The sequence below is a fragment of the Zophobas morio genome, unplaced genomic scaffold, assembly GCF_036711695.1.
Source record: "Zophobas morio isolate AGI-343-1 ecotype UQ-CSIRO unplaced genomic scaffold, CSIRO_AGI_Zmor_V1 ptg000027l, whole genome shotgun sequence".
Lineage (NCBI taxonomy): Eukaryota > Metazoa > Arthropoda > Insecta > Coleoptera > Tenebrionidae > Zophobas > Zophobas morio.
In genome coordinates, this window is record NW_026972132.1 from 1,171,307 (window position 1) to 1,199,001 (window position 27,695).

Below are 27,695 nucleotides of genomic sequence, written 5' to 3' on the forward strand. Positions count from 1 at the left end.
ATTGAAAACTCCCTAAAATTTAAATCGAAAAATAGCACAATCTAAAAATTGAAACAAAAAAATTAAAAATGATGATTTGAAGATTAAAAAATTGAAATATTTAAAGGGAAAACTAGAAAAATTGCAAATCAAAAATTAAAGAAACGAAAAATTGAAAAATCCAGAGACTAAAAAATCTAAAAATCTAAAACTGAAAAAACTAAAAATTAAAAATATCTAAAAGATGAAACATCGATACATTGAATTGAAAAATTTCACTTTGAAAAAAGAAAAAATTGTAAGATCAGAACAGTAAAAAACCGAAAAGTTGAAAAAATAAAGAAACGAAAAAACCGAAACGAAAAGTTGTAAATGGGAAGACTGAAAAATCGAAAAATTGAAAAATTAAAAATTGGGAACTCGTAAAATTACGAATCGAAAAATTGAAAAATCTAAGAATTGAAGAAACAAAAAATGGAAAATTGGAAAATTGCAATTCGAAAAATTGAAGAAACGAAAAGTTGGAAAAATTGAAACTAAAAAAACGAAAAATTATAAAATCGGAACATTGAAAAACAGAATAATTGTAAAAATAAAGAAAATAAAAAACGAAAAACTCGAGAAATTTTAAACAGAAAAATAGCAAAATCTAAAAATTGAAGGAACAGAAAACTGAAAAATTGAAAATCGGAAAATTCAAGAAACGAAAAATTGAAAAATTTTAAATGGAAATACAAAAAATTATAAATTCGGGACATTAAAAACTCAAAATTAGTAAAAATTAAGAAAATAAAAAATCAAAACGATAAAAAATTGAAGAAAAGAAAAATTGAAGTTGAATCATTGAAAAATCGAATAATGGAAGAATTAAAGAGAACAAAAAAGAACAATTTTTCGTTTCCTCAATTTCAGTTTTTTCAATTTTATAATTTTGTGATTTTTCCATTTTTTGATTCGAAAAGTTGAAAAATCGATTAAAAGATTGGAAAAACTGAAAATCCAAAAACCAAAAAATCGGAAAAGAAAACTAAGAATCTTAGTCGAAAAATTAGGAAGAAAAAAATTATAGAATCGTCAAAATTGTGAAGCTGGAAAATTAAAATATTATATGGAACGCAAAAATTAAAAATCGAATAAAGGAAAATGTATCCAAGAATTGAAACTGAAAAACTAAAAAACGAAAAACTGATAATCGAAAAGGTGGAAAATCCAAAAATTGCAGATCGAACCAAAGAAACTGAAAAAAATTGAAACATTGAAAGATAAAAATTCGAAAAAATTTGTGAATCGAGAAATTGGCAAACCCAAAAATTTAAAAAATCGTCAAAATTGTAAAGTGGAGCTGCAACATTGAAAGGTCGGAAAACTGAAAAATTAGACGTCGAGAAATCGAAAAATTCTAAAATTTAACCAAAAATTGAAAAATCATGAAAAATGTTGAAACCCAAAAATTGTAGATGGAAAAACTGAAAGATCCAAAAATGGAAAAATTAAAAATTGAAAAGTCGTCAAATTGTAAATCTAAAAATTGCAAAATCCAAAAAACCATCCAAAATTTGGAAAATCGAAAAAACTGTAAAATTTAAAAATGAAAGTTCGAAGATGTCTTAAAAATTAAAATTGAAGAAACTAAAGAACCGAAAAATTGAAAAATTAAAAAAATTAAAAAACCAAATATGTATTATAAAATTGGAACATCGAAAAACTACAAAAATAAAGAGCGCAAAAAACTGACGCGAAAATTGTAGATCGAAAATTTGAAGAAATGAAAAACCGAAGAATCGAAAAACCGAAAAATTGCAAAATCTAAAAACTGAAGAAACAAAAATCTGAAGAAATTAAAATTGAAATTGAGGAAATATAAAACAATTTCAAGTTTTCGTTTCTTCAATTTTCCAAATTTGCAATTTTTCCATTTTTTTAATTCGAAAAGTTGAAATACCGAAAAATTAAAACTCTAAAAACTAAAAAATCGGAAAATCGAAAAATCGAAACAGAAAAACTAAGAATCGGGAAACTTAAATTCGAAAAAAAAATTAATCGAGAAATTGGAAAGAAGAAAATGTACAGAATCGTCAAAATTGAAGTTGAAAAACTGTAACATTAAAATTGATATAATTTGTGAAATATCTAGATATTTAGAATAAAAACTAGAAAATTTTCAATCCAAAATTTGAAAACTCGTGAAATTGCAAAGTAGCAATCTCCAAAAACTGAAAAATTCACACGTTGGAGAATTGAAAAATTGAAAAGTTTAAGTTAAAACGTTGCCGAAGTGTATTTATGTCACTAGGTTTTACTTTATAGATTATTATCAGAAAACGAAAATCCCAAATTTTTTTATGATTATTCAAAGTTCCAATCTAACTTGCACTTCAGTGGCGAGGGAAGTTCTGTCGAAATAACCTTCGTCAATTTTTTTTACTAAATATACAGTTTACAAGATTTCTTAGTAATTGCACACATTCTCTCCATCCCCCAACACTTTTAATTTCCCGAACCCACCCCATCCCTCCACCCCGTCGTCTATTGATACCGCCGCCGAAATCGCATTACACAAATTTACAGAAGTATAAGCCGGTGTGTGCGGTGGTTCGGTTACATCATCCCCTGCAGTAAGCTTTTAACAACCCCTGCCCTTTAAACCGTCTCCCGCTCCCTCTGGGGGCGATCGCGCGACCTGTCTTTAATCTCGGGGATGCATCACTCCGAGCCGTCGATACTCGTCGCACCGAAACCGTCCTCGGCCTTCGCCTCGATTACGCCAATTATACGAGCGGCGGATTTGGTGCGAAAGGGCGCTCGATATTTTTCGCGAGGGCTCAGGGCGACGGGAATATACGGGGCTTCCTTGGGCCCTAAGCGGAGCGGCACGCCCCGGGGGCGGGGTCAGCCGTCTTGTGAATAAGACATGCACTACACCATATATTATGCATTTAACACCGAACATGGCAAAAAGGACGCGGCAAGAGGGAAGGGGGGTAATTCGGCGGAGGGTGACGTTGCTATTACTAATTCAGGGTTGTGTCGTCTTCGTTGTTTGGTGGTGTGGAGTGGCGGCGATGGGGTGGGGGGAAGATTTTTGGAGTGAGCGAAGCGAGCAACTTAGGTATTTGTATAGAGACAAAGAAGATCTGACGCTTGTCACGTCATGGCGGGTTAAGTCAGGTTCGCTCAGGTCAGGTCAGGTCAATTAATAGTAAATGTTATTTAAATATTGTAGAATAACGTAGTCCTCTATTTGTGCTTTATGAATCCGTGTTGACGTCCAGATTTTTGGAAAAAAATCAAAATTGTGTAACATTTTACAATTTAACTTTGCAATTGCAAAATCGAATGCTTTGAAATCTTGCAAACGTTTTAAGATTAAAATGAATATTACTTATTTAAATGCTCAAAAATAGCATAATCCTAAAATTGTGGTTTATGAATCCGTGTTGAATTTTTATCCGAGACATCGAGATTTTTGAAAAAATAAATCAAAATTGTAACAATTTTTCGATTTCTCAATTTTTCCAATTTTCGATTTCTGGATATTTATATTTGAATCCAAAAATTTTTTCGTTATTAGACACCTCGATTTCTCAATTATTCGATTTTTCAACTTTTCACTTCTCCAATTTTTCGATTTTTCTTTTTTTTTTATTTTTCATTTCTTTTATTTTTTCTTTCTTTTCAATACTTGATTTTGTGGTTTTTATTTTTCAATTTCAATATTTGGATTCTTCATTTTTTTCATTTTTCGTTTATTCACTTTTTCTTTTATTAAATTTTAGATTTTTCAATATTTTAATTTTTGATTTTTTGATTTTTCTTAATTCAGTGTGGGCATTTTTCAATATTTCGATTTTTCAATTTTTCAATTTTTGACGTTTCTAAATTTTTGCTTTTTCGATTTCTCAATTTCTCAACTAATCGATGTTTTAGTTTTTCGATTTTCGATTTCTCGAGTTGTCGGTTTCTAAATTTTTCGAATTTTTAGTTTTTTATTTCTACAATTTCCCTATTCTTCTATTTTTCTACTTGTCAGGTTTTTGATTTTTCAATTCGATTATTTAAATAACTATTTCTTTTTTCGTTTTTTTTTATTTTTCAATTTTTCCTACTATTTCTCAATTTCTCGATTAATCGATTTTTTGGTTTTCGACTTTTCGATTTCACTATTTTTCAAGTTTTTGATTTCTCAATATTTCGATGTTTCAGTTAAGGGATGGATTTTCAATATTACAATTTCTCAATTTTACCATTTTTCGACTTTTCGATTTCTCGATTTTTATTCTTTCGATTATTGAGTTTTGCAGTTTTTGAATTTTAGGTTTTTCAACATTTTGATATTTCGATTTCTCTTTTTCATTTTTTCTTCGATTTCTTAATTTGAATTCTTCAAGTTTTCGAGATTTTTGGAAAAAAATCAAAATTGTCGATCTTTAACAATTTTTCGATCTGTCAATTTCTCGAATTTTCGATTTAGATTCCTAGATATTTTCACTTTTGAATAAAAAATCTCAATTTTCTGACGTTTCAGTTTTACGACTTTTCAATTTTCCGATTCTCCAATTTTTCGATTATTCAGTTTTTGAGGTTTCCAAATTTTTAATTTTTCAATTCCTCCTTGATTAATCGATTTTTTGGTTTTTAAACCTTTCGATTTTTCAGTTTTTCACTTCCCCAATTTTTCAATTTTCCAGGTTTCTGATTTTTCAGTTCGATTTTTTAAATATGTATTTAATTTTGCAGTCTTTTCATTTTTCGATTTTTCAATTTGTCGATGATTCAGTTATGGGATTTTTCAATATTTCGATTCTTCAATTTTTTCATTTTTCGAATTTTCGCTTTCCCAATTTTTTACTTTTTCAATTTTTCGGTTTTCGGATTTTGGATTTTTCAATTTTTTGATCTTTTAATGTTTCTATTTATCGATATTTTAATTCTTCGATTCTTCGATTTTTCGAATTTTAAATTTTTGGATTTTTCAATTCAATATTTGACGCTTCTAAATTTTTGATTTTCGATTTCTCAATTTCTCGGTCAATCGATGTTTTGGTTTTTCGACTTTTCGGTTTTTTAGTTCTACAATTTCTCGATTTTTCAATTTTTCCACTTTTTAAGTTTCTATTTGATTTTTTAAATATTTGCTTTTGCAATTTTTGGGATTTTTCAATATTTAATTCTTCAATAATTCGATTTCTCGATTTTTCAATTTTCCGATTTCTCAATTTTTGTTCGATCTCATTTTTTCGGTAATTCAGTTTGGGCATTTCTCAATATGCATTTCGAATCTTCAATTTTCCTCTTTTTAAATATTCGGGTTTTCCGATTTTTCAATTTTTGACGTTTCTAAATTTTCGAGGTCTCGATTTCTCAATTTCTCGATTTTGGTTTTTCGATTTTCGATTTCTGGAGTTCTCCATTTCGCTATTTTTTAGTTTCTCAATTTTTTAGTTTTACAGTTTTTCGATTTTTCAATTTTTCGATGAATTGCTTTTTTAGTTTTTCGGCTTCTCGATTTTTCAGTTTTTTAATCCTCCAATTTTTCAATTTTTCGATTTTCCAGGTTTTTGTTTTTCTATGGTTCGATTTTTTTAATATTTGATTTTGCGGGTTTTTTATTTATCGATTTCTCAATTTTGCGATATTTCAGTTTCACGATTTTTCACTTTTTCAGTTTTTGACGTTTCTAAATTTTCGATTTTTTGGTTTCTCAATTTCTCGATTAATTCGTGGATTCCTCAACTTTTCAATTTTTCGATTTCAATTATGGGATTTTTCAGTATTTTGATTGTTCAATTTTTCCATTTTTCGACTTTTCGTTGTCTGGATTTTTTACTTTTTTGATTCTTCAATTTTTCTTTCGTTTCTGGAGATTTCAGCTTTTCAATTTTTCGATGTTTCGATTATTCGGTTTTTCGATTTTTCAGTTTTTGGGATTTTTCAATATGGATATCGATCCTTCAACTTTTTGATTTTTCAGTTTTTGACGTTTCTAAATTTTTGATGTTTCGATTTCTCAATTTCTCAATTAATCGATGTTTTTGTTTTTCGATTTTCGATTGATCGAGCTCTCGATATACCGGTTTTTCTATTTTTCAATCTTTCAGTCCTACAATTTTTCAATTTTTCAATTTTCCGATGTTTCAGGTTTTTGATTTTTCAATTGTTCGATTTTTTAAGTAACTGATTTAGCGATTTTTCATTTTTCGATTTCTCAATTTTCCGATGTTTCATTTTTTGACGTTTCTAATTTTTTCGACTTTTCGATTTCTCGATTTTTTGCTTTCTCCATTTTTTAGTTCTTGAATTTTAGATTTTTCAATTTTTTAATTTTTTGATGTTTCGATTTCTCTTTTTCAATTTTTACTTCGATTTCTTCAAAATTTTTGGATATTTCGGTTTTGGGTTTTTTCAATATTTCAATTCCCCAATTTTTCGATTTTTAAATATCTCAATTTTTCTATTTTTGACGTTTCTAAATTTTCAATTTTCCGATTTGTCAATTTCTCAATTAATCGATTTTTTGGTTTTTCGATTTTTCGACTTCTTGACTTTTCAATTTCTCAGTTTTTTGATTTTTCAGTTTTTGACGTTTCAAAATTTTCGATTTTTCGATTTCTCAATTTCTCGTTTAATTAGCCGATTTGGCGGCTTTTCGATTTCTCAATTTTTCAGTTTTTCGATTTCAATTATGGGATCTTTGAATATTTCAATTGTTCAATTTTTCCATTTTTCGACTTTTCGATGTCTCGATTTTTCACTTTGTCAATTCTTCGATTTTTCTTTCGTTCGAAATTTCAGTTTTTCAATTTTTCGATGTTTCAATTTCTGGAATTTTCCAATACATATGTATTTCGAGTCTTCAATTTTTCTGATTTTTCAGGTTTTGACGTATTTAAATTTTCGATTTTTTGGCCTTTCAACTTTCCGTTTTCTGAGTTCTTCGATATTTCAGCTTTGTAATTTTTTAATAATTTGATTGTTTTTTCCATTTTTTGTCTTTCCGATTTCTCAATTTTTTTCATTTTTTGACTCTTCATCTTTTTGATAATTTAACTTTTTTGAATTTTTTAAATTTTAGGTTTTTCCATTTTTCAATTTTTCGGTTCTTATATATTTCGATATTTCAATTTTTCGAATTTTTAAATTTTAGATTTTTCTATTTTTTCCATGTTTCGATTTCTCGGTTTTTCGATTTTTCGATTTTTCATTTGTTTGATTTCCAAATTTTTATCTTAAAATCAATTGTGATTATTTATTATTACTAAAGCTGGGGAGACCTGAAGAACGTGCTCACTGCGCTCGTGTTCTAAGTGTCTGTTTTTTAAATCTAGAGATTGATTATTACAACTGAACCCTTGAATCCTTCTGAGACTAAACTGTAAAAAAGAACGATTAGAATGCGAGCGCAGCGAGCACGTTCAGGTTTTATTAAAAAAAGTGTATTAAAGTTATAAACTTTTCAGGAAAATATGTTGATATGCTCATGACAACCTTAAAACGTTTGCAAAATTTCAGGGTATTCGGTTTTGCAGTTTCAAAGTTAAATTGCAAATTGTCATACAATTTTAAAATTCAACACGGATTCATAAACTACAGGTGTAGGATTCTATTTTTTTTTTGGTAAAATTTAAGGCACAATTGCTATATCTTTAGAATTTTCAGATGATTTCATTGTTTGTGGAGACGATTAAACAAGTTTAATTAACTTTGTGGCAGACTTGACATTATTTTCGAGAAAACGGCTAATTTTAAGAAGATTGAAAATAATTCAGAATGAGTTGCTTGATTTTATGTTTGTCAAGAAAAAAATTTAATCAGAAATCACTGCATCAAATTTTATAACTGTTCAAGTTGACGAAACTAAGTATTACGATTTATTTTTTCTTTTTTTTACAGAAAGCTAAATTCGGTTGACTATAACCCAGTTTTTAGAGGGTAATTAAGCCCAGTGAGTTCAGGTGGCGGTACCTTCGGTACCCCGGTGTCAACGCCATCGTAAATTCGTCCTAATTGTAAACTTGTGTGTTTCCGTCCGAAATCAATTAATCCGTCTCTTTATCGGGGTGGCTATCTCGGAGACCTTTTTGGTCCCTGCTTCCAGTAGCACCGAATTAGCTTTGCATTTAATACCCGTTCAAGATAGGTGGTCTCTGTACTAATTAAGTGCCACATAAAGAGCCGAAACCAGACTTTACGTCCGAATTCTCCACTAATTATCTCATTTTCGGGCCACATTTCACGTTAATTTCATCTCGGAAAAAAGGAACGAACGAAAGAAAACGTGTCCGAAAGTGGGCAAAACGTACAAAAGTAAAAGCGGCTCACAAATCAGACAACGAAAAGTAGATTCGTTTCTTTAATGTGTCTCAAAACTGTTTTCAAAAATGCGAAAACGCGAAAGTTGCTTTGCGCACTTTTTAAATGACGTCATAAAAAGCGTTTGGTGGGGGTGATCGCAAATCAGACAAGTTTACACGATATTTTTAAAATACATACTTGTTAAATATTACAACAATCAATCTAGTAGTTTTGGAGATTATATGTGGATTAAAATCCCCAACGAGCAACAGACGAACGACAGACGACAACAGACGGAAATGGGGAAGCTAATTTTTCATATTCTGAGAGATTTGAATATCGAGAATTTTTATGTTGAATTTTTTAAACAATTTGAAGGATCTCGGGAATTTTTTTGTTTAATTTTTGAATGAGTTTAAAAGAATTTCGAAGATCATTTATTTTTTATTTTGAAACAGTTTGAAAATTCAGGGAAGTTTTCCGGTTGAGTTCGAAAGGATCTTGGTAATTTTTTCTCTTTTATTTTTGAAAAATTTTGAAAGAATCATGGGATTTTTTCTGGGTAATTTTAGAATGGGTTTGAAAGAATCTCGAAAACCATAGGTGCTTGTTTTAACGAATTTGAGGAATCTCGAGATCTTCTTTTTCTTTTTTTTTGAAAAACTTTAAAATAATCTTGGGAATTGCGTCAGTTGTTTTTATTTTTTAAATAATTTAAACGACTCTCAAGAATCTCTTTTATTTTCTTTTTGAAAGAGTTTGAAAGAATCTCTTTTCTCTGCTTGATTATCGAACGAGTTTCATAGAATCTTGAGGATCTCTTCTGTCTTATTTAATTTTTTTGAGGATTTAAAAGAATCTCGGAGATCTCTTTCGTTTTCTTTTAAACAATTTGAAAATCTTGGTGAAATTTTCTGGTTGAGTTCGAAAGAATATTGGCAATGTCTGTTTTATTTTTGATACATTTTGAAAGAATCTAGAGATTCTTTTTTTGGTTAATTTTAGCATGAGTTTAAATGAATCTCGAAAACCATGTGCGTTTTATTAACGAATTTGAAGAATCCCGGGAAATTTTTCCGACTTATTCATTTTCACTGATATTCCAAAAATAACTTTTAAACAATCTTGGAGATCTCTCCTGTTTCATTTTTGACAAAGTTTGAAAGAATCTCGGGAATTTTTTTTGTTTAATTTTTGAATGAGTTTAAAAGAATCTCGAAGACCATTTATTTTTTATTTTGAAACAGTTTGAAAATTCGGGGAAGTTTTCCGGTTGAGTTCGAAAGGATCTTGGTAATTTTTTCTCTTTTTTTTTGAAAAATTTTGAAAGAATCATGGGATTTTTTCTGGGTAATTTTAGAATGGGTTTAAAAGAATCTCGAAAACCGTAGGTGCTCTTTTTAACGAATTTGAGGAATTTCGGGATCTCTTTTTTTTCTTTTTTTTTTGAAAAACTTTAAAATAATCTTGGGAATTGCGTCTGTTGTTTTTATTTTTTAAAGAATTTAAAAGACTCTCAAGAATCTCTTTTATTTTCTTTTTGAAAGAGTTTGAAAGAATCTCGTTTTTCTGCTTGATTATTGAACGAGGTTAATAGAATCTTGAGGATCTCTTCTGTCTTATTTTATCTTTTTTATGATTTAAAAGAATCTCGGAGATCTCTTTTGTTTTTTTTTTAAACAATTTGAAAATCTTGGGGAAATTTTCTGGTTGAGTTCGAAAGAATATTGGCAATGTCTGTTTTATTTTTGACACATTCTGAAAGAACCTAGGGATTCTGTTTTTGGTTAATTTTAGCATGAGTTTAAATGAATCTCGAAAACAATATGTGTTTTTTTAACGAATTTGAAGAATTTCGGGAAATTTTTCTGACTGATTCATTTTCACTGATATTCAAAATATAACTTTTGAACAATCTTGGAGATCTCTCCTGTTTTATTTTTGACAAAGTTTGAAAGAATCTGGGGAATTTTTTGTTTAATTTTTGAATGAGTTTAAAAGAATCTCGAAGACCATTTATTTTTTATTTTGAAACAGTTTGAAAATTCGGGGAAGTTTTCCGGCTGAGTTCCAAAGGATCTTGGTAATTTTTTCTCCTTTATTTTTGAAAAATTTTGAAAGAATCATGGGATTTTTTCTGGGAAATTTTAGAATGGGTTTAAAAGAATCTCGAAAACCATAGGTGCTTTTTTTAACGAATTTGAGGAATCTCGGAATCTTTTTTTTTCTTTTTTTTTTTGAAAAACTTTAAAATAATCTTGGGAATTGCGTCTGGTGTTTTTGTTTTTTAAATAATTTAAACGACTCGCAAGAATCTCTTTTATTTTCTTTTTGAAAGAGTTTGTAAGAATCTCTTTTTCTGCTTGATTATTGAATGAGTTTAGCAGAATCTTGAGGATCTCTTCTGTCTTATTTTATTTTTTTGAGGATTTAAAGGAATCTCGGAAATCTCTTTCGTTTTTTTTAAACAATTTGAAAATCTTGGGGAAATTTTCTGGTTGCGTTCGAAAGAATATTGGCAATGTCTGTTTTATTTTTGACACATTCTGAAAGAATCTAGAGATTCTTTTTTTGGTTAATTTTAGCATGAGTTTAAATGAATCTCGAAAACCATATCTGTTTTTTTTAACGAATTTAAAGAATCTCGGGAAATTTTTCCGACTGAATCATTTTCACTGATATTCAAAAAATAACTTTTAAACTATCTTGGAGATCCCTCCTGTTTTATTTTTGACAAAGTTTGAAAGAATCTCGGGAATTTTTTTTGTTTAATTTTTGAATGAGTTTAAAAGAATCTCGAAGAACATTTATTTTTTATTTTGAAACAGTTTGAAAATTCGGGGAAGTTTTCCGGTTGAGTTCGAAAGGATCTTGGTAATTTTTTCTCTTTTTTTTTGAAAAATTTTGAAAGAATCATGGGATTTTTTCTGGGTAATTTTAGAATGGGTTTAAAAGAATCTCGAAAACCGTAGGTGCTCTTTTTAACGAATTTGAGGAATTTCGGGATCTCTTTTTTTTCTTTTTTTTTTGAAAAACTTTAAAATAATCTTGGGAATTGCGTATGTTGTTTTTATTTTTTAAAGAATTTAAACGACTCTCAAGAATCTGTTTTATTTTCTTTTTGAAAGAGTTTAAAAGAATCTCTTTTTTCTGCTTGATTATTGACTGAGTTTAATAGAATCTTGAGGTCTCTTCTGTCTTATTTTATTTTTTTGAGGATTTAAAAGAATCTCGGAGATCTCTTTTGTCTTTTTTTCAACAATTTGAAAATCTTGGGGAAATTTTCTGGTTGAGTTGGAGACAATATTGGCAATGTCTTCTGTTTTATTTTTGACACATTTTGAAAGAATCTAGAGATTCTTTTTTTGGTTAATTTTAGCATGAGTTTGAATGAATCTCGAAAACCATATGTGTTTTTTTAACGAATTTAAAGAACCTCGGGAAATTTTTCTGACTGATTCATTTTCACTGATCATCAAAAAATAACTTTTGAACTATCTTGGAGATCTCTCCTGTTTTATTTTTGACAAAGTTTGAAAGAATCTCGGGAATTTCTTTTGTTTAATTTTTGAATGAGTTTAAAAGACTCTCGAAGACCATTTATTTTTTATTTTGAAACAGTTTGAAAATTCGGGGAAGTTTGAAAGGATCTTGGTAATTTTTTCTCTTTTTTTTTGAAAAATTTTGAAAGAATCATGGGATTTTTTCTGGGTAATTTTAGAATGGGTTTAAAAGAATCTCGAAAACCGTAGGTGCTTTTTTTAACGAATTTGAGGAATCTCGGGATCTCTTTTTTTATTTATTTTTTTTGAAAAACTTTAAAATAAGCTTGGGAATTGCGTCTGTTGTTTTTATTTTTTAAAGAATTTAAAAGACTCTCAAGAATCTATTTTATTTTCATTTTGAAAGAGTTCGAAAGAATCTCTTTTTCTGCTTGATTATCGAATGAGTTTAATAGAATCTTGAGGATCTCTTCTGTCTTATTTTATTTTTTTTATGATTTAAAAGAATCTCGGAAATCTTTTTGGTTTTTTTTAAACAATTTGAAAATCTTGGGGAAATTTTCTGGTTGAGTTCGAAAGAATATTGGCAATGTCTGTTTTATTTTTGACACATTTTGAAAGAATCTAGAGATTCTTTTTTGGTTAATTTTAGCATGAGTTTAAATGAATCTCGAAAACCATGTGCGTTTTTTTAACGAATTTGAAGAATCCCGGGAAATTTTTCCGACTTATTCATTTTCACTGATATTCCAAAAATAACTTTTAAACAATCTTGGAGATCTCTCCTGTTTCATGTTTGACAAAGTTTGAAAGAATCTCGGGAATTTTTTTTGTTTAATTTTTGAATGGGTTTAAAAGAATCTCGAAGACCACTTATTTTTTATTTTGAAACAGTTTGAAAATTCGGGGAAGTTTTCCGGTTGAATTCGAAAGGATCTTGGTAATTTTTTCTCTTTTATTTTTGAAAAATTTTGAAAGAATCATTGGATTTTTTCTGGGTAATTTTAGAATGGGTTTAAAAGAATCTCGAAAACCATAGGTGCTTTTTTTAACAAATTTGAGGAATCTCCGGATCTCTTTTTTTTTTCTTCTTTTTTTTTGAAAAACTTTAAAATAATATTGGGAATTACTTCTGTCGTTTGTATTTTTTAAAGAATTTAGAAGACTTTCAAGGATCCCTTTTATTAAGCAATTTGAAAAATCTCGGGGATAGAAATAGAAAATCAAGAACGAAATAAAAATATATCCTGAAAATAGATATTCTTCTCATTTTTTAAGTAATAATGTTTTTATTAAAAATTTAAATTAAATTATTTATCGAATACAACAGTCAGAAACAGGAGACCTACTTTTTCGATAGTAGACTTTTCCGCCCGGTTTTAGTTTCGTACGTTTCGCCCGGAAAACTCAAAAAATACTTACGAATCCGTGCTTGTCGGAGATGTTGTTCGTCAGCTTGAGCTTGTGGAACGACACCACCTTCTGCATCCACTGCTCCCCCGTGGACGGGCTGTCCGGGTGGATGTACATCCTTTTGGGCATTTCGGGGTCCGCCTTGCCCGCCACCATCCACCTGCTGTAAGTTCTTCGATTAATAAGCTTTCGCGCCACCCCGTACATGCAACTCAGAAATAACAAAAATGCACAATTCTCGATTTTGTTATTTCGGTCTACTGGTCGACAGAATTACGCATGCTTCGTGCCTTTCAAAAAAACACACATAATTCGGGCATCTGTTTTTGGATCGGCTGGGTCGGGATTCTCGAAAAACAAACACCCGAACGACCTTTCGTACGAACAGAACGAAAATGCGATAGAGAAGAGGAAAAGTAACGAAAAGTCCCAGCGTCATGATCGGTCTGTCGCATACGAGGTTCGTTTAAAATTAATTAAATCAAACACCAATGGAGGAGGAAATTATAAGTAAGAGTAAGTTTTTTTTGTTCTAACCTGTTATGGAATTTATATCTACAATCGTCAGCAGCTACGATGTCCATTAGTAGGATATATTTGGATTTTTTGTCTAAGCCCGATACGCGTACTTTGAAGGCAGGAAACATACGCCTGAAACATTGAGTAGGTATTAGAGATGGCATGGTAGTCACCTGTTATGGAATTTGTATCTGTAGTCGTCTGCGGCGACTATGTCCAATAGGAGTATGTATTTGGCTTTCAGGTCCAAGCCGGACACTCTGAACTTCATCTGGGGAAACATTTGTCTGCAAATATAGGCGACTGACGTAAAACTCAATCAAACGATCATTGTCTGACTACAGTTAAATGATCACGCTATTTTGATTCATTACTATATTGTACAAACGCAGTTTTCCACATGCTTTTTTACTTGTTACACTGACAGCGACAATTTTCACTTTTATAACAGTCAATTATAACTAGGCCACAAGAAATTTTCTTGTTCTTGCTTTTCTGGGAAGAGCTTTGATGTGTTAAATACAACAAGCCCTTCTACAACTTTTTTTTCGAGTTCTCTTCCTGTATCAGTTGGTTCGTGTTGGGTTTTCGTAAAGTGTAAAAGTGTTTTAAAAATTGTTTATCATCTAGTATCGAACGAAAAACAAAGACGTTTTTCAAATAGAAAACGGCGAATAGTTCTGTAAAACCTGTGGGAAAATTGTAAGTATAAATTATTATTAACGTTGTACAGTTCAAATGGGAAAACTAGTTGTGAAATTAATTCCGTAAGTTCGCGCTATAATATATCAATTTTTGAAAAATAAATAAAGTATTGTGTGATTGCATAGAAACTTAAGATGAGAAACATCCTGATTTTTGCTATTTTATTTATTTTACTATGTGTACTATTATTATTTTTTAATAATTTGAAAAATCTAAGAAAAATCATTGTTTTAATTTTTAAAGAGTTTAAAAAAATCTCAGGAATCCCATGTGTTTTCTTTTTAAACGATTTGAAGAAGCTCGAGGATTTTTCTATTTGTTTTTTCATGAGTTCGAAAGAATCTCGGAGATCTCTTTTGTTTTATGTTTGAAAAAATTTGAAAGAATCTAAGGGATTTTTTCTGGTTAATTTTTGAATGAGTCTAAAAGAATCTCGGAGAACATTTGTGTCTTTCGTTCGAAAGAATGTTGGTGATTTCTTTTATTTTATTTTTGAAAATCTTTTAGGATCGCTTGTGTTTTTTTGAGAATTTAAAAGAATCTCGAGAATCCCTTGTTTGTACGTAATTTTTTTAATAATCTTAAAAATGTAGGAAAAATTTTCTGATTCAATTTTGAATGAGTTCGAAAGAATCTTGGCAATCTCTTCTGTTTTACTTTTAAAAGAGTTTAAAAAAAAATCAAAAGAATCCAATGTGTTTTCTTTTTAAACAATTTGAAGAAGCTCGGGGATTTTTCTATTTGTTTTTTCATGAGTTCGAAAGAATCTCGGAGATCTCTTTTGTTTTATTTTTGAAAAAATTTGAAAGAATCTCAGAGATTTTTTCTGGTTAATTTTTGAATGAGTTTAAAAGAATCTCGGAGACCATTTGTGTCTTCTTTTATAAAGAATTTGAGGAACCTCCCCTGCTTTATTTTAAAAAACTCTAGGATCCGTTCCGTTTTTTTTTTGAGAATTTAAAAGATTCTCGGGAATCCCTTGTGTTTTTTTCTTTTAAATAATTTGAAAAGTCTCGGAGAAATTTTCTGATTGATTTTTGAATGAGTTCGAAAGAATGTTGGTGATCTCTTTTGTTTTATTTTTGAAAAACTTTTGGGATTCCTTTTGTTTTTCTTTTGAGAATTTAAAAGAATCTCGGGAATCCCTTGTTTGTACGTAATTTTTTAAATAATTTCAAAAATCTAGGAAAAATTTTCTGATTCAATTTTGAATGAGTTCGAAAGAATCTTGGCAATCTCTTCTGTTTCATTTTTAAAGAGTTTAAAAAAATCACAGGAATCCCATGTGTTTTCTTTTTAAACAATTTGAAGAAGCTCGGAGATTTTTCTGTTTGTTTTTTCATGAGTTCGAAAGAATCTCGGAGATCCCTTTTGTTTTATTTTTGAAAAAATTTGAAAGAATCTCAGAGATTTTTTCTGGTTAATTTTTGAATGAGTTTAAAAGAATCTCGGAGACCATTTGTGTCTTCTTTTATAAAGAATTTGAGGAACCTCCTCTGCTTTGTTTTAAAAAACTCTAGGATCTGTTCCGTTCTTTTTTTGAGAATTTAAAAGATTCTCGGGAATCCCTTGTGTTTTATTTTTTAAATAATTTGAAACGTCTCGGAGAAATTTTCTGATTGATTTTCGAATGAGTTCGAAAGAATGTGGTGATCTCTTTTATTTTATTTTTGAAAAACTTTTGGGATCGCTTGTGTTTTTTTTTGAGAATTTAAAAGAATCTCGGGAATCCCTTGTTTGTACGTAATTTTTTTAATAATTTCAAAAATCTAGGAAAAATTTTCTGATTCAATTTTGAATGCGTTCGAAAGAATCTTGGCAATCTCTTCTGTTTTATTTTTTAAAGAGTTTAAAAAAATCACAGAAATCCCATGTGTTTGCTTTTTAAACAATTTGAAGAAGTTCGGAGATTTTTCTATTTGTTTTTTCATGAGTTCGAAAGAATCTCGGAGATCCCTTTTGTTTTATTTTTGAAAAAATTTGAAAGAATCTCAGAGATTTTTTCTGGTTAATTTTTGAATGAGTTTAAAAGAATCTCGGAGACCATGTGTGTCTTCTTTTATAAAGAATTTGAGGAACCTCCCCTGCTTTATTTTAAAAAAACTCTAGGATCCGTTCCGTTTTTTTTTGAGAATTTAAAAGATTCTCGGGAATCCCTTGTGTTTTATTTTTTAAATAATTTGAAAAGTCTCGGAGAAATTTTCTGATTGATTTTTGAATGAGTTCGAAAGAATGGGGTGATCTCTTTTGTTTTATTTTTGAAAAACTTTCGGGATCTCTTCTGTTTTTTTGAGCATTTAAAAGAATCTCGGAAATCCCTTGTTTGTACGTAATTTTTTAATAATTTTAAAAATTTAGGAAAAATTTTCTGATTCAATTTTGAACGAGTTCGAAAGAATGTTGGCAATCTCTTCTGTTTCATTTTTTAAAGAGTTTAAAAAAATCACAGGAATCCCATGTGTTTTCTTTTTAAACAATTTGAAGAAGCTCGAGGATTTTTCTATTTGTCTTTTCATGAGTTCGAAAGAATCTCGGAGATCTCTTTTGTTTTATTTTTGAAAAAATTTGAAAGAATCTAAGGGATTTTTTCTGGTTAATTTTTGAATGAGTTTAAAAGAATCTCGGAGACCATTTGTGTCTTCTTTTATAAAGAATTTGAGGAACCTCCTCTGCTTTATTTTAAAAAACTCTAGGATCCGTTGCGTTCTTTTTTGAGAATTTAAAAGATTCTCGGGAATCCCTTGTGTTTCATTTTTTAAATAATTTGAAAAGCCTCGGAGAAATTTTCTGATTGATTTTTGAATGAGTTCGAAAGAATGGGGTGATCTCTTTTGTTTTATTTTTGAAAAACTTTTGGGATTCCTTCTGTTTTTCTTTTGAGAATTTAAAAGAATCTCGGGAATCCCTTGTTTGTACGTAATTTTTTTAATAATTTCAAAAATCTAGGAAAAATTTTCTGATTCAATTTTGAATGCGTTCGAAAGAATCTTGGCAATCTCTTCTGTTTTATTTTTTAAAGAGTTTAAAAAAATCACAGAAATCCCATGTGTTTGCTTTTTAAACAATTTGAAGAAGTTCGGAGATTTTTCTATTTGTTTTTTCATGAGTTCGAAAGAATCTCGGAGATCCCTTTTGTTTTATTTTTGAAAAAATTTGAAAGAATCTCAGAGATTTTTTCTGGTTAATTTTTGATTGAGTTTAAAAGAATCTCGGAGACCATTTGTGTCTTCTTTTATAAAGAATTTGAGGAACCTCCTCTGCCTTATTTTAAAAAACTCTAGGATCCGTTCCTTTTTTTTTGAGAATTTAAAAGATTCTCGGGAATCCCTTGTGTTTTATTTTTTAAATAATTTGAAACGTCTCGGAGAAATTTTCTGATTGATTTTTGAATGAGTTCGAAAGAATGGGCTGATCTCTTTTGTTTTATTTTTGAAAAACTTTCGGGATCTCTTCTGTTTTTTTGAGCATTTAAAAGAATCTCGGAAATCCCTTGTTTGTACGTAATTTTTTAATAATTTTAAAAATTTAGGAAAAATTTTCTGATTCAATTTTGAACGTGTTCGAAAGAATCTTGGCAATCTCTTCTGTTTTACTTTTTAAAGAGTTTAAAAAAAATCAAAGGAATCCAATGTGTTTTCTTTTTAAACAATTTGAAGAAGCTCGGGGATTTTTCTATTTGTTTTTTCATGAGTTCGAAAGAATCTCGGAGATCCCTTTTGTTTTATTTTTGAAAAAATTTGAAAGAATCTCAGAGATTTTTTCTGGTTAATTTTTGAATGAGTTTAAAAGAATCTCGGAGACCATTTGTGTCTTCTTTTATAAAGAATTTGAGGAACCTCCTCTGCTTTGTTTTAAAAAACTCTAGGATCTGTTCCGTTCTTTTTTTGAGAATTTAAAAGATTCTCGGGAATCCCTTGTGTTTTATTTTTTAAATAATTTGAAACGTCTCGGAGAAATTTTCGAATGAGTTCGAAAGAATGTGGTGATCTCTTTTATTTTATTTTTGAAAAACTTTCGGGATCTCTTCTGTTTTTTTTGAAAATTTAAAAGAACCTCGGAAATCCCTTGTTTTTAAATTTTTTAATAATTTTAAAAATTTCGGAGAACTTTTCTGATTGATTTTTGAATGAGTTCCAACATTCTTGGTAATCTATTTTGTTTTATTTATGAAAAAATTTGAAAGAATCTGGGCGCTTTTTTTCTGGTTGATTTTTGAATGAGTTTAAAATAGTCTGGGAGATCTCTTCTGTTTTATTTTTGAAAAACTTCAGAATCCCCTCTGCTTTTTTTGAGAATTTGAAAGAATCTCTGGAATCTCTTGCATTTTAGTTTATAAATACTTAATTTGGAAAGTTTTTGGAGAAATTTTCTGATTAATGTTTGGATAAGTTCGAAAAACTCTCGTTAATCTTATTTGTTTTATTTTTGAAAAAGTTTCAAGGAATTTCGGGGATATTTTCTCCTGGTTAAATTTTGAATCAGGTGAAAAGAATCACGGAGACCATTTGTGTTTTATTTTTTAAAGAATTTGGGGAGACTCGGGGATCCCTTCTGTTTCTTTTTTTTTGAAAAATTTAAAAGAATCTCGAGAAACATTTCTGTTTTATTTTTTAAAGAGTTTAAAAAAAAATCGGGAATCCCATGTCTTTTTTAAACAATTCGAAGAATTTTGGGGATTTTTCTGGTCGATTTTTTGAATGAGTTCGAAAGAATCTTGAAAAATCCTTCTGTGTTTTTGAGAATTTAAAGTAATCTCGGGAATCCCTTGTGTTTAATTTTTAAGAAAGTTTGAAAGAATCACGGGGATTTTTTCTGGTTGATTTTTGAATGTGTTTAAAAGAATCTCGGGGATTTCTTTTGTTTTCTTTTTGAAAAACTTCAGAATCCCTTCTTTTTTTGAGAATTTGAAAGAATCTCTGGAATCCCTGGTGTTTTATTTTTTAAATACTTAATTTGGAAATTTTTTGGAGAAATTTTCTGATTAATTTTTGAATCAGTTTAAAAGAATCTGGGAGACCATTTGTGTTTTATTTTTTAAAGAATTTGGGGAACCTCGGAGATGCCTTCTTTTTTTTTGAAAATTTAAAGAAATTTCGAGAAACCCTTGTTTTATTTTTTAAAGAGTTTAAATGAATCTCGGGAATCCCATGTCTTTTATTTTTTTAACAATTTGAAAGATTTTGGGGATTTTTCTGGTTGATTTTTGAATGAGTTCTAAAGAATCTTAGAAACTTCTTTTTATTTTTAGAAAACTTTAAAAGAATCTCGAGCACTTTTTCTGGTTCACTTTGAATGTGTTTAAAAGAATCTCGTAGGTCTCTTCTGTTTTATTTTCGAAAAACTTTTGGGATCTGTTCTGTTTTTTTTGAGAATTTAGAATAATCTCTGGAATCCCTTGTATTTTATTTTTTAAATAATTTGAAAAATCTCGGAGAAATTTTCTCATTGATTTTTAAATGACTTCGAAAGAATCTTTGTAATCTCTTTTGTTTTATTTTTAAAAAAGTTTCAAAGAATGTGGGGGACTTTTCTAGTTAACTTTTTAAAGAGTTTAAAAGTTTCTCGGAGATCTCTTTTGTTGTATTTTTCAAAAGCCTGGGAACACTTCTGGTTTTTTTTTGAGAATTTAAAACAATCTCGGAAATCCTTTGTATTTTTGAAATAATTTGAAAAATCTGGAAAAAATGTTCTGGTTGATTTCTGATTGAGCTCGAAAAAATCTTGGTAACCCCTTCTGGTTAATTTTTGAATAAGTTTAAAAGAATCGCGGGGATCTCTTCTGTTTTAATTTGAAACCCTTTAGAAGAATCTATGTTTTTTTTTGGCAGTTTAAAAGAAAATTTTCTGGTTGATTTTTAAATAAATTCGAAAGAATCTTGATAGTCTCTGTTGTTTTATTCTTGAAAAAATTCGAAAGAATCTCGGGGACTTTTTCTGGTTAATTTTTGAATGAGTTTAAAAGAATCTCTCTGTTTTATTTTTAAAAAGCTTTAGAAGAATCTCATACATCCCTTCTGTTTTTTTCTTTTGACAGTTTAAAAGAATTTCGAGAATTGTTTGTGTTTTACATTTTTTAAACAATTTGAAAAATTTCAACAAAATTTTCTGTTTGATTGTTTAATGAGTTCGAAAGAATACTATAATCTCTTATATTTCATCAAACTTTTAACTATTTAGATGACCACAAAAGAACAAAAATCAGAACAAATTTTTGGAACGTATTTTATTGATCAGATTATTCCCAGATTGGATTTTTTTTTCATTTTGACACAAAACCATTATTTATTAGTATTAACGTCTGCTTAATTACAAATAGCACTAATTATCACTATTTTAATTATTTGCATCACCACAAAGGAATGAAAACTGTGACAATATTTTAGAGATCATTTTACAATTAATGTGATCAATATCACAGATTTAAAACTACAATAAATATTAATATAGTGGTTGTATAATAATGATTCAGTAGCTGTGAGTGGTTAAATCTATCCATGGATCAATAACGTGCGAGATTCAAGTATAATTGATTTTGATTGATTAAGATGTAAAATTGTTTAATTTTTAAACAAAGCCATGGCCTTATTAATCTTGCCTATTTACAACTCGCATTAATCATCAATATTTCACCTACTTAAATAATCAAAAAGAATGAAAACCGTAACAAAATTTTTAAGGCGCGTTTTTATTGATCAAATTATTCTTAGACAAAAAGCGAGTCAATACCGTGTAATAATTCAATCAATTTTAAAACAATTATAAAAAAATCTCGAAAACAATAATTCAAATTTCCACTTCCCTCAACACAGCAACGGTCCTCTTCCCCTCCCCATCCTCACCCCACCCGAACAAATAGAGATATCAAAATAATGGCGCCGGAGCACACATCCTTCATCATCCCCTAACAAAAATTCGACAGCTGTCTATGATCCATTCTGTAAACATCCCTCCGTACATATTAAACCATCCGTTGGGGCGGCATATACCGGGCGTCAAAACCCCCGACACATCATTATCATAAACGGGGAAAAACGAGGGAGTCGGCGCGGAGCCCTGGACCGCGCGTTTCGAAACCGAGATAACAGCGGCGATAATCCGGTCGAGGTAGACACCGGTGGAATTTAGGCGCCGGATCGCTATAATTGACTTAATGCAAGATTCGGGCGGACCAACGGACCAGCGTCCCGCTGTGCACCGACTGACGGGCGCCACTGGCACTTACGCACTAAACAAATACTGGGCTATAATGGCCTTACCTGGGTCTTACACACAACTACTACGGCGATGATTTATTGGAAGCCGGAGCGGAGGCTCCGGCCGGGACAGGACGCGGGGAGTTTATTGCTGGGTTGGATATATATTTTTTTTGATCACTGATTTTTTAATAGATTTTTAGTTGTGGTTAAATGATTTTCAATCAGTCGTAAATTAATTATTTTGAAGCTGATCTTTTATTTTAAATGAACTAATGATTTTTTTGAAGTCTATCTGCGCTGAAATTCAAATTTATGATCGATGACACTAATCTGATCAATAAAAATACGTTCCAAAAATTTGTTGTAATTTTCTTCATAGTCATCTAAATAGTTAAAAGTGCGATGATTAATTTTATTTGCAATCAAACAGAGGCTAATAATACCAGGATTTTATTTTAACTTTGGACACGTGAGTTCTAATGAATCAAAATCAGTTAAAACCTGAATCTCGCAAACTGTTGATCGTAGAAAAAACTTAACCATCTCGGAGTTACTAAAATTTGATCATAGAGTTGTTATATTAATATTATTTGTCCCATTAGGCGAGATTGTTTCACTTCTTCTAGTCTGAGATCTAAGAATTATTTGATCAATCAAAATGTGTTCAAAAAATTTGTTATAAATTTTATTTCCTATTGATTATCTCAATAGATAAAATATTGATAGTTAGTACTTTTTATAATTAAGCAGAGGTTAATATAGCCACGGTTTTATTCAAAAATGAAAGAAACATATCTTAATCAATCAAAATCAATTAAATTTGAGTCTCGTACATTATTGATCTATGAATAAATTTAACCTCTCAGAGCTACTAAAAAATTATTATATAATAACTATATTTACAATATTTGTTTCGCTAAATGATGCTGTTTCATTTGTTATAGTTTGAAATCTGGGAACATTCTGATCAATAAAAATACGTTCCAAAAATTTGTTGTACTATTTGTTCTTTTGTAGTCATCTAAATAGTTAAAAGTGTGATGATTAATGCTATTTGTAATCAAACAGAGGCTAATAATACCACGATTTTATTTTAACTTTGGACACGTGAGTTCTAATCAATCAAAATCAATTAAAAAATGAATCTCGCAAACTGTTGAAAACTTAATCATCTTGGAGCTACTAAAAATTTGATCATACAGTTGTTATTTTAATAAGATTTGCTTCATTACACTAGATTTTTCACTTCTTATAATCTGAGATTTAGGAATTATTTGATCGATCAAAATGTGTTCCCAAAAATTTTGTTATAGTTTTTATCTCTTCTTGATTATTTCGAGAGATGAAATATTAATCGTTAGTACTATTTGTAATTAAGCAGAGGTTTTGTTTAAAAATGTAAGAAACTTATATATTAATCAATCAAAATCAATTAAATTTTAGACTCGTACAATATTGATCTATGAATAAATTTAACGTCTCAGAGCTATTAAAAAATTATTATACACCCACCACCTTAATAATTTTTGCTTCGCTAAATGATACTCACTCATTTTTTGTTGTTTTAAATCTGAGAATAATCTGATCAATAAAATTAAGTTCCAAAAATGTAATATAGTTTTTATTTCTTTGTGGTCATTTAAATAGTTAAAACAGTGATGATTAGTGTTATTTGTAATCAAATAGAAGCTAATAAAATCACGGTTTTATTTTAATATTGGACACTTTTGAATTCTAATCAGTCAAAATCAGTTAGAACTCGAATATCGTAAACTTTTGATCGCGGAAGAAATTTAACTAACTCGGAAGCTATTAAAAATTTGATCATAGAATAATTATATTAATAATATTTTATCCCTTATGCAAGATTGTTTCACTTTTGGTAGTTTGACTTCTAAGAATTATTTGATCAATCAAAATGCGCTCCAAAAATTTTGTTACAGTTTTGATCTCTTTTTGATTATTTCAGTAGACAAAATATTGATGATTAGTACTATTTGTAATTAAGTAGAGGTTAATTTAGACATGGTTTTGTTTAGAAATGAAAAAAAAATTCTTAATCAATTAAAATCAATTAATCTTGATTCTCGTACATTATTGATTTGTGGATAAATTTAACGTCCCAGAGCCGCAAAAAAATTATTATACAACCACCACTTTAATAATTTTTGTTTCGCTATATGATACTCACTCATTTTTTGTTGTTCAAAATCTGGAAATAATCTGATCAATAAAAATAAATTCCAAAAATTTGTTATAATTTTTATTTCTTTCTGGTCATTTAAATAGTTAAAACAGTGATGATTACTGCTATTTGTAATCAAATAGAAGCTAATAATGTCACGGTTTTATTTTAATATTGGACATTTTTGAATTCTAATCAGTCAAAATCAATTAGAACCTGAATGTCGTAAACTGTTGTTCGCGGAAGAAATTTAACTATCTCGAAGCTATTAAAAATTTGTTAATACAATTATTATATTAAGAATATTTTATCCTTTATGCAAGATTGTTTCACTTTTGGTAGTTTGACTTCTAAGAATTATTTGATCAATCAAAATGCGCTCCAAAAATTTTGTTACAGTTTTGATCCCTTTTTGATTATTTCAGTAGACAAAATATTGATGATTAGTACTATTTGTAATTAAGTAGAGGTTAATTTAGACATGGTTTTGTTTAGAAATGAAAAAAAAATCTTAATCAGTTAAAATCAATTGATCTTGATTCTCGTACATTATTGATTTGTGAATAAATTTAACATCCCAGAGCCCCCAAAAAATTATTATACAACCACCACCTTAATAATTTTTGTTTCGCTAAACGATACTCACTTATTTTTTGTTGTTCAAAATCTGGAAATAATCTGATCAATAAAAATAAGTTCCAAAAATTTGTTATAATTTTTATTTCTTTCTAGTCATTTAAATAGTTAAAACAGTGATGATTACTGCTATTTGTAATCAAATAGAAGCTAACAAAATCACGGTTTTATTTTAATATTGGACACTTTTGAATTCTAATCAGTCAAAATCAATTAGAATCTGAATGTCGTAAACTGTTGATCGCGGAAGAAATTTAACTATCTCGAAGCTATTAAAAATTTGATAATACAATTATTATATTAAGAATATTTTATCCTTTATGCAAGATTGTTTCACTTTTGGTAGTTTGACTTCTAAGAATTATTTGATCAACCAAAATGCGCTCCATAAATTTTGTTACAGTTTTGATCTCTTTTTGATTATTTCAGTAGACAAAATATTGATGATTAGTAAGTACTATTTGTAATTAAGTAGAGGTTAATTTAGACATGGTTTTGTTTAGAAATGAAAAAAAAAATTCTTAATCAATTAAAATCAATTAATCTTGATTCTCGTACATTATTGATTTGTGGATAAATTTAACGTCCCAGAGCCGCAAAAAAATTACTATACAACCACCACTTTAATAATTTTTGTTTCGCTATATGATACTCACTCATTTTTTGTTGTTCAAAATCTGGAAATAATCTAATCAATAAAAATAGGTTCCAAAAATGTGTTATAATTTTTATTTTTTTTTCTAGCTATTTAAATAGTTAAAACAGTGATGATGACTGCTATTTGTAATCAAACAGAAGCTAATAAAATCACGGTTTTATTTTAATATTGGACACTTTTGAATTCTAATTAGTCAAAATCAATTAGAACCTGAATGTCGTAAACTGTTGATCGCGGAAGAAATTTAACTAACTCAAAGCTATTAAAAATTTGATCATACAATTATTATATTAATAATATTTTCTCCTTTATGCAAGATTGTTTCACTTTTGGTAGTTCGAGTTCTAAGAATTATTTGATCAATCAAAATGCGCTCCAAAAATTTTGTTACAGTTTTGATCCCTTTTTGATTACTTCAGTAGATAAAATATTGATGATTAGTACTATTTGTAATTAAGTAGAGGTTAATTTAGCCATGGTTTTGTTTAAAAATGAAAAAAAAATATATCTTAATCAATCAAAATCAATTAAACTTGAATCTCGTACATCTATGAATAGATTTAATGTCTCAGAACTACTAAAAATTATTATACAACCACCACCTTAATCATTTTTGTTTCGCTAAATGATACTCATTTTTTGTTGTTCTAAATCTGAGAGTAATCTGATCAATAAAAATAAGTTCCAAAAATTTGTTAGAATTTTTATGTTTTGTGGTCATTTAAATAGTTAAAACAGTGATGATTACTGCTATTTGTAATTAAACAGAAGCTAATAAAATCACGGTTTTATTTTAATATTGGACACTTTTGAATTCTAATCAGTCAAAATCAATTAGAACCTGAATGTCGTAAACTGTTGATGGCGGAAGAAATTTAACTAACTCGAAGCTATTTAAAATTTGATCATACAATTATTATATTAATAATATTTTCTCCTTTATGCAAGATTGTTTCACTTTCAGTAGTTTGAGTTCTAAGAATTATTTGATCAATCAAAGTGCGCTCCAAAAATTTTGTTACAGTTTTGATCCCTTTTTGATTACTTCAGTAGATAAAATATTGATGATTAGTACTATTTGTAATTAAGTAGAGGTTAATTTAGCCATGGTTTTGTTTAAAAATGAAAAAAAAATACATCTTAATCAATCAAAACCAATTAAACTTGAATCTCGTACATTATTGATCTGTAAATAGATTTAACGTTTCAGAACTACTAAAACATTATTATACAACCATCATCTTAACAATTTTTGTTTCGCTAAATGACACTCACTGATTTTTTGTTGTTCTAAATCTGGGAATAATCTGATCAATAAAAATAAGTTCAAAAAAATTTGTTTCAGATTTAATCCATTTTTGATCATTTAAATAGTTAACGATTAGTGGGATTTGTAGTCACACAGGGGTTAAGTTGATCATGGTTTTGTTCAAGTGTTAAATAATTTTGTCTCTTAATCAGTCAAAATCAGTTAAATCTGGATTTCGTAAATTAATGATCGTTGATCCATACCATATTTTTAAGAGGTAGATAATTTTAAATCCTAATCAATCAAAATCAATTAAAACCTGAATATCGTAAATTGCGCAAACTTTTGATGATTCTGTTTTTACGAATTGAACGATCGTCAAAAGTCACGCTCGTTATCATGATCATTCAAAATTTCTTTGTTTCTCTTATTCGAATGATTTTAAATGATCATTAACCTGGCGTGTCTTTGTCGTGGACTGTACGCGTTTCCTCGGCGCGAAATTTCGTACCCTTTCCCAAGATGAGTGCGTGTCGATTCGCTATGAATTTTTCAGCGGCGTTGGCAGTGGCGGCGGCGCCGCCGCCGCCAAAGCCCCGCACACTCGACTTATTCCGCATCAGGTTAGCACCTTTGGGAAATTTAGTATAAATTGAAGAGAAGGCGAGGTAATCATCTCTCTATATACACGGTCGGACGCGCCAACAAGATGATCGTCCAAGAGCACAGCCAACTCGACTGCGAGCTATCGATCCGAGCAAACGTCAAAAAAACGTCAAATTTACATACGGCCATAAAGATGGCGGCCGCACATTCCGCACTTGACGAAATGGAAATTGTAGCTGCGGGAGTTGTAATTTTACTAAATTGGAGTTCGAGGCGACTTCTGCGACGGGTTTCTGTGTCAATAATAATTGCACTTTGAGACGGCGACTGAATATCAAACGCTTTTTTTCAGCGGGAGTGTACACACACCCATAATATGGGTATCGATTAGTTCAACGCGCCGGTACTCTATTTATTTTTAAGTGAATGGGGGACATTAGGATAACCATTTTACGCTAATAAGTAGGTTGGAGGTTTTTTTGTTGGGTTGGATGCTTTCGCGGGTAATCGGCGAACGGATCTTGGCACCTGGTGATGGAAATGTTGCAAGGTTTTACTGGAAATTGGAAAATTTATATCGGGATCGACGTGTACCTACCTCGAAGTAATAAAAATTATAATTGCATATGACAGTAATTAGTAACTGCAAACAATAAAGTTGCATTAAAGAAAAAATTATGACGCAGGCGGCGGTAAAACCTTGTTTTTTGTACAAGTTGTTGTAAATGCAAACTAATGTTTTAATCGGGAGCGG

The 27,695-nt window shown here is 29.4% G+C and overlaps 1 protein-coding gene across 4 annotated transcripts in view; it reads right to left on the reverse strand.

Annotated features, from left to right (window-relative positions):
• Window positions 1–27,695, reverse strand: part of LOC135136833 (optomotor-blind protein-like) — a 174,480-nt gene that overhangs the window by 87,075 nt on the left and 59,710 nt on the right. For 2 of the 4 annotated variants that reach the window (XM_064066260.1, XM_064066262.1), the window contains exons 3-4: window positions 13,725–13,838; window positions 13,197–13,350 (exon numbers count right to left, since the gene is read on the reverse strand). In XM_064066260.1, the coding sequence (XP_063922330.1) occupies window positions 13,197–13,350; window positions 13,725–13,838 (268 nt within the window). Of the gene's footprint in view, window positions 1–13,196; window positions 13,351–13,724; window positions 13,839–13,879; window positions 13,994–27,695 lie in introns of all 4 variants that reach the window. The other 2 variants (XM_064066259.1, XM_064066261.1) reach the window with 1 other exon arrangement.